At 54.0% G+C, this 7,626-nt stretch overlaps 1 protein-coding gene across 1 annotated transcript; it reads left to right on the top strand.

Moving 5' to 3' along the window:
* The first annotated feature begins 5,080 nt into the window (after positions 1-5,080).
* Positions 5,081-6,804, top strand: LOC120660654 (zinc-finger homeodomain protein 9-like). Its single transcript, XM_039939263.1, has one exon. The coding sequence runs from the start codon at positions 5,375-5,377 to the stop codon at positions 6,449-6,451; it is 1,077 nt and encodes a 358-aa protein (XP_039795197.1). The 5' UTR covers positions 5,081-5,374; the 3' UTR covers positions 6,452-6,804.
* Positions 6,805-7,626: the final 822 nt, after the last annotated feature.

Below are 7,626 nucleotides of genomic sequence, written 5' to 3'. Positions count from 1 at the left end.
GCCCACGGCCCTACGATCGCCAGTTCGCCACCGCGGCCCGGCATGTGCGCACGGCCGCCCCGCCGCCCAGCGTGCCCCCCCGTCCGACCCCCAACCCAACACGGCAAGCCAAGCCAAACCCACCCGGGCGGGATCCGGTTCTGACGAACCTCCCCGCCTCCTTCCACCTGCCGCCTTCCTGGGCCACGCCGACGAGGCGACGAGCGGGATGGAGCCCCCACTCCCCGCCCGCCCACTGCCCCCGCGCGCGCAGCAGCGTACATCGGCCGTGCGGCGTGGCAAACTGGCAACTGGCGCGAGGCGCCAGGTGCCGCGCCCCCCCCCCCCCCCGTCCCGTTGCCCAACGGAGCGATCCGGGAGAGCCATCCCTGCCTAGTGCCTACCCCACGTGGTGGGGGACTGGGGGGCCTCGCGGTTTTCACAGCGCCACCAACTGTTTCGTTCATTCCGGGGTCTCGCCGTCGCGCGCCGCTCCGTTCTGCCCGCCGCTCCCGGCAGGGAGGGACATCATGCGCGTGCGTGGTCAGCGCACGGGATTCAGTTCTCCGTGGTCTGCACCGGCGCTGCCGCACTGGGCCAGAACATTCCGAGCCCCAGCCGGAGCCCGTCGGTCGGTCTTGGGCTCTTGCCTCTTGGCCATGGCCGGGCCTCCAACCCCGGAGCGGCTCACTATATCTAACCGATTTACTACTAGAACATGAAATTTCTCTAGAAAAGACAAAAAAAAAAGATACAGTGGCTCATGTATTTGCTCAGTTTACTGGCACCGGTTGGCCCGGCATCCCTCCTGATGCCCCTGATGCCAGCGCTCTCGTATCGTAACCACAGGGCGCTCGCACTGTGCTCTTTTGACCCCCACCTCTGCGTACCACGCTGCAATCGGCAATGCTAGTTGCTAGTTGCCGGTATCTGTATTTACAGCGTCACCAGCGCCATGGGGGCATCGCTGCGCACTGTACCAGTAACCACGAAGCGTCAATGGCCGGCCCTACAGCGGCTACTGCACCGCCTCACGTACAAAAGACCAAAACCATCAAATGCCCCAAGCCCGAAACGGTGCTAGTAACGCTGCTCCATTTAGCTCTTGTTTAGATGTCTTTAAAATTTCAAAATTTTACAAGATTTCTCATCACATCGAATATTCGAACATATGCATGAAATATTAAATGTATCTAAATAAAATAACTAATTACATAATTTGTCTGTAATTTGCGAGACGAATCTTTTGAGCCTAGTTAACCCATAGCAGGACAATAATTACCAAATATAAATAAAAATACTATAATATTTTACATCCAAAAATTTACGCATCTAAATAAGATCTTGCTTCACCACCATCCGACGGCCGACGCCGCGCGTCGGGATCCGGGACGGCCCGCGTCAGCGTCACGCATGCACGCAACCCGTATCCGGTCTCGCCTCTTCTCCAGCCACCCCACCATCAGGGAGTAAATGGCCAAATTTATGAGCACCACCTCTACCATTACCTCTCGCTCGTTCCCGTGTCATGTCCAGCGTTTTTTTACCGGCCGGACACCCCAAACCGCCGGCCACCGGTTCCGGTTTACCGGACCGATTTAACTAGTTACCGGTAGAAATCGGTCAAATTTAAATTTGAATTAAAAAAACTCAGTTCAACCGATTCGTACCGGTATACCGACCAGTTAGACCGGTTTACAGGCTGGTTTGACCGGTTTACCGGCCGATTTGACCGGTTTGAATTCAAATCCAAATTTACAATCGCATGTGCAACCGGTATACCGGCCGATTAGACCGGTTTACCGGCCGGTTTGACCGGTTTACCAAGTGGGCCTTAATGAGTCGTCTCATTTTTTTCTTTTTCTTTTTTGTTTTAACTTTAAATGCCCGAAAAATATGTTAAATGAATGAATTTTTAAAAAAATTTGACACGTTGACGGGACGGGAGGGAAGGTTACTGGACTCCTGGAGCACACGTTGACGGGTTTCGATTTGGACCTAATGCTAATGGCTTGTACGTGCTCCTTTTTCTCAAGGACAATGGCCAACCCCTCCGGAAGGTGATACTTGCTTCGTTCAGAAAAAAAGGGAGATGACACTGTGGATAGGAGGTTTCTCGTCGCGGAGGTACACAAAGGAGCTGACTTTTCCGCGAGGCGACCCGGCGGCAAAGGTTGCACAATGACAAAAGCCGTAACCGCACTGTGCATTACGCGGCACCTGTAGAAGCCGAAAGGATGCTGCATAATTGGCCTTGGAACGCTATACAATTTTTATTTCTACGACGACCCTTTAAGAATATACTATTAATGTAACTCAAGATCTAACCTCTTGTAAAGATCTTCTAATTCATGTATGTTCATGTGCTGCATCCAAATGTATGTTCTATTAGGAACTTTTGTGTGTTTCTTTTTCGCAGTATTGCAAGTGACACGGAACTCAATCTGTCGGTACCCTGCACCTGGGGTACCCACTCCTACTGTGCCAAGATTCGCGTAGTTATCCGTAACTACGCCCTAAGGAGCTGAGCAGCCGGACCCTTGGGGTCCGGCTCTATCTCACCGGACCAACGGTCCCGGACCCGTTTCCCGCTCGGGGGACGAGTCTAGTGTCACTACGTGTCCCAGAGGTGGAAATGCTCAGCACCTGTGGCCGCGGACCCGGACCCCCGCAGGTGGGTCCGGGACCTCCACGTGCCTATCTGGACCCCCGTGAACTCTCGGCTCAGCTAGCTGCTCGGGAGTGGTCCGGAGCCGACACGTGTCACACAGACGCGGGCGCGGGCGCAAGCCTTCCACTGTAAGCTCCCTCACCCACCCGCATTAGATGCGAGCGGTTGAGGCGTGCTCTGCTGCCGCTGGCCACGGGGCATCTTTTGTCAGTCCACACTGTGGATCGCCAGCCCTCCTGCTGCATTAAATGCTGGTGGTTGGGGCGTGCGCTGTCAGAGCAGGGCATCGGATACCCACTCACGGGTTGGACAGGCGTGACATGACAACACGGTAAGCCCGCTTGTTTCCAAGGCGGCTCATCTGTTACCGAGGTACGCAACAATGTCTCAGCGCCGCGCGAGTGGGCGACGAGTCATAATGACCAGCTACTAACTAGAGCAACAGTGCACGCTGCTACATCGGACTTAGTCAGTAGTTCGGCGCTTCATCATGACCTCGACGCGCGGCTCCAGAGGCTAGACTCTATTCCGACAGGACAGTTCAAGACCATTCCTGGTCAGAAGATACGCACGGAAGCCGACGACAAGATCTCCGGATCTGAGGCATTGAAGGCCAAAGTGTAGTTTATAATACATCGTCGGGCCCACCTGTCGGGGCCCCGCTCAGTGTACGTGCTCCCCTTGGACATATAAAAAGTAGAGCACGCCCGCTAGAATACAGGTTCACACAGACTCTCCCGAGATCCTCAGACTCACTCTGGACTTAGCACTAGTCACACACGGGCGCTCAAGCTCTCGGGCACAAGTAATACAATACTCAGTGGACGTAGGGTATTACGCTCCGGCGGCCCGAACCACTCTAAACCTGTTGTGTTCATCGTGTTCTTCCAGCGATATCGAACTGGTCCTAACTAACCCCCGAGTACTCACCCTCTGGTCTTAGGCGGGTGCATTCCGCCACCCGGCTGTGGTTTGCCACACCACGACACCATCCATACAATTTTCTTATTTCAACATTTTTGGAAATCGTACATTCCGAGAAGTGCTTCATAACATGTAACCCAAAATTCCCTTACAATAATATTCGTTTCGCGAATGTTTTTCTCAGTAATTTATCTTCAATTTGCAAATTTGAATGGTCAAAATACTAAAACAATTTCTTAATAATACTAAAATACTAAAAAAATTTCTTAATAATATCTACTCGTAGGTTCCAACAAAAATCATACCAGCTAAGATTTCTTATATGTGACCCGGCCTTTGAATGGCCAAAATGCAGAAAGTATAGGTTGGGATTGAAACATAATGACATTTGTAATATTGAATAATGCAATAAGAACAATCGCTTGGCTTGTCAGTCAATCAGGCCAATAGTGTTTTTCTCTCACACCAAATCAGCACCTGCCACCAGCCAGCAGTACTTTTCTCTCATAACAAATCAACACCAGCCACCGGCCACAACCAAACGAACAAAGTGATGTATGCATACGTAGCCCCCTTTAAGATGCCAATGAATGTTTGAATAATAGACGGTCAAACAAAAACAACATTTGGTCATGGATTACACTATAATTAAAGAAATCGTCTGCTTCTTAGCTGTATATTGATGAAAGTATCAACTATAGTTCGAGTGTATATATTATCATATCTATATTCAAGAAATTAGTGTAATTCATTTAATTCTTTTCATTATGTGATGATATTGAACTATTATAGTAGGTGACAACTACATAACAACCACTTTGCATACGGTGACGTTGTAAATTGTACCTCATACCGTCACTCAAAAAATAATGACGCCACAATTGGCAAAGCTCGACTAGAACTTTAGAGGGGACCAAGCAAACCATGGTTGATCTGATTTTCGCATGTGCAGAATGGAGAAGTAAAAAAAACTTTGGAAGAAAAAATAAGGAAAACTGGAATAATGTGTTACATACGCTGAATAGTATTTTGCACATGGTCAAGGTCAAACAAGACAGACATCGGTCATGCTTTTCCTTCTATGGCAGACTAGCGTTGATTGTTTATCCCAGAGGTCTGTATGAACAGGGAATGCAACTGAGTGGACAAATCCAAGCGTGTATGTCGTCATCATCTAACTGAAAGAAAATATCAGTATTTCTTCTAATTCTTTTATTTGTAAAATTGCATTGAATATCCTATAGTTGGTGCCAACTGTATAACAACGGCTTACATATGCCATACCATGACATCGTTACAGCTATAGCTCACACCGAGGTTCCAACAAAAGAAAATTAAAAGCCCGGCGTCACCTAATATCAGTTTCCCCAATTGCTACGCAACCCTTGATCCTCAATCCAACGGTTGTTACGCATGCCTAGCGACCTGCAAAATTCCAACGGATTCGAGAGCCCATGTCGACACTGATCTATCTCTAAGATGGAGTATCCTTCAAAAATTTGTTTTTCTCCCGGCTCACTAATAGCACGAGTAACTGAGCTCTCCTCCACTTCCTCAGAGGAGCTTTGGCCTCTCACTCCCCCCCTTCACTAGTCACTAGCCTTCGCTGCAGCTGCCGCTGCCCTTTTTATTTATCTCCTCGCCCTCTCTTCACCTCCTTACCTGTTGTTTTCCTCCTCCCTCCCTTGACCCGTCGTCCCATGCTAAAGCCCAGGGTTAGGAGCTAGAGGTAATCTCTCCCTGTCACCCTGTGTGTGTGTGTGTGTCTCTGCCCCCGGCCAAGCCGAGAGGGGGCGACGCATGGAAGCCATGGACGTCAAGTACAAGCCCTTCATGTTCCCCAACGGCGCCGCCGTCAAGAAGGTGAAGCCGGCGGCCGTGGCGCCGGCAGCGGGGGAGCCGCTGTACCGGGAGTGCCTGAAGAACCACGCCGCGAGCCTGGGCGGCCACGCCGTGGACGGCTGCGGGGAGTTCATGCCCTCGCCGGGGGCCAACCCCACTGACCCGACGTCGCTCAAGTGCGCGGCGTGCGGGTGCCACCGCAACTTCCACCGCCGGGCGGTGGAGGGCTCCCCGCCGCCGCCTGCGCCGCTGGCGCTTCCGGTGCTGCCGAGCGTGCTGCACGGCCAGCCGCACCGCGGCGGCGAGGAGACCCCCGATGACCGGCTCCCGGGGGCCGTCGACGACTCCGACTCCGATTCGGACGGCTCCGAGTACGACGAGGAGCGGTCGGTGTCCCCGCCGCCTCCGCCGCACCACGTGCCGGCGCCGGTGGCGCAGCAGCCGCCCCCGCCGCCGTACTTCCCGTCGGGGCCGCACATGCTGCTCTCGCTCGGCTCCGGCGCGCCGGGGGCCGCGGTGGCGGCCGCGGCGCAGAGGCTGCCCCCCGCCCAGCTGACGCCGTCGAGCGCGCCGCCCCCCGGGGCCGCGATGCCGAGGAAGCGGTTCCGCACCAAGTTCACCGCCGAGCAGAAGCAGCGGATGCAGGAGCTGTCGGAGCGGCTCGGGTGGCGGCTGCAGAAGCGTGACGAGGCCATCGTCGACGAGTGGTGCCGCGACATCGGCGTCGGCAAGGGCGTCTTCAAGGTCTGGATGCACAACAACAAGCACAACTTCCTGGGCGGCCACAGCGCTCGGCGCAGCGCATCCTCCGCCCCCGCCGGCCCCGGCGCCGGCGCGGCGCCGCTCCACGCCCCAATCGCCAACGCCGGCGCCGCCGCACCGTCATTCAACACGTCCGCCATCACCCCTCCCCCTCCCGTCCTCACCTCGTCACCGCCCTCCGCAAGCGGCTTCAACATCAACGGCGCCGCCGCCTCCGCCACCACCGGCCACCCAGACAACGTCCCCGGAGCCTCGTCGCCGCAGTCCGCATAAACTAGAGAGAGGAGAGAGGGAAGGGAGAATGGAGAGAGAAACATGTAGCTTAATTTCAGTGATCATTTCTTTTTCTTTTTTCCTTAGACTTTTCATCTAGTAAGAAATTAACCCCAAGAAAGCATGCGCCGCCGCGCGCCATGCCTAGAAATCCAAGCTTCCTTCCATGTATGTCCTTTGGATCCGATGATGATGTTGATGCTGATTTAGGATTAGATTATCTCATCCTATCCCATCCCATCCCAACCAAAAGAGGCAGTAGCCTTGTTGGTTGTTGTTCTTGTCCTCTTTGATTGAGCTCATTCAAGAGCCGTGCTCGGAGGAGCAAAGCAGAGCGAGGGTTCTTGCTTCTAGACTCCTAGGATCCCATGCTGTTGTGCTGTGACATGTTGCGCGGAACGGAAGCAGCCTCCCAGCACTGTTCCTCACATAAATTAATTGACTTGCCCTGTACTTGTGATTGCTAAATTAGGAGTAGGATAGTGGCTAAGCCCATGATTAGCAGCTGCAGGGCAGTTATTATAATACCTGCATGCATGATTTGGTACTAAGATTCTGTCAGCGTTGGCCTTTTATCTAGACTGATGAAGCCAAGCTAAGCTAAGCTCAAGCCACCTGTACATGTGGCAATGCTCGCCGAGCTCCATACCAAGTACACTACTGGTCACATCAATAAGTGTAGTTCAGGGAATGGCCTCGTCTCCAACTCTTCCTAAGGCTGACTTCAACAGCTGAGGCAACTTTTTTTGCCTCGCCACATGGCACTGTACATGCTTTGGTCATCCTTCAACAGAGATGCAAACCGCGGAAAGCATATTGCCTTCGAGAAGAGAGACGAAGCAAAATTGCATCGCCTCTCTCCTTAAAGGCATCTGTAGGGGAGGGAGAGGCCAGAGCGGCACGGGCGTCGGGGGAGCAGAGGCCGGCGATGGCGGCGGCGCCCCACGCGGGGCCGTCGAGGATGCGGGGTCGGGCGGGGCCATGGCGTCGAGCTCGAGCGGAACCGCCTCCGTGCAACCCGTGCCGCCTCCATGCTGCGCGCAACCCGCCTCCTTCGTGCCGCCGGATCGAGGCCGCGGACGACCGGCGCGACGAGCGAGGGAGGGAGGGAGGTAGGGCCACCTGACTGAGGGAGGGAGGCCGGCGCGGATCCGGGGATGGAGGGGGTCGGCGAG

The sequence above is a fragment of the Panicum virgatum genome, chromosome 2N (assembly GCF_016808335.1).
Source record: "Panicum virgatum strain AP13 chromosome 2N, P.virgatum_v5, whole genome shotgun sequence".
Taxonomy (NCBI): Eukaryota; Viridiplantae; Streptophyta; class Magnoliopsida; order Poales; family Poaceae; genus Panicum; species Panicum virgatum.
This window is presented reverse-complemented; position numbering and strand designations above follow the sequence as displayed.

What these genes read in the sequence shown, in the direction of transcription:
- LOC120660654 (XM_039939263.1), top strand. Translation starts at nt 5,375, where the DNA reads ATGGAAGCCATGGACGTCAAGTACAAGCCCTTCATGTTCCCCAACGGC.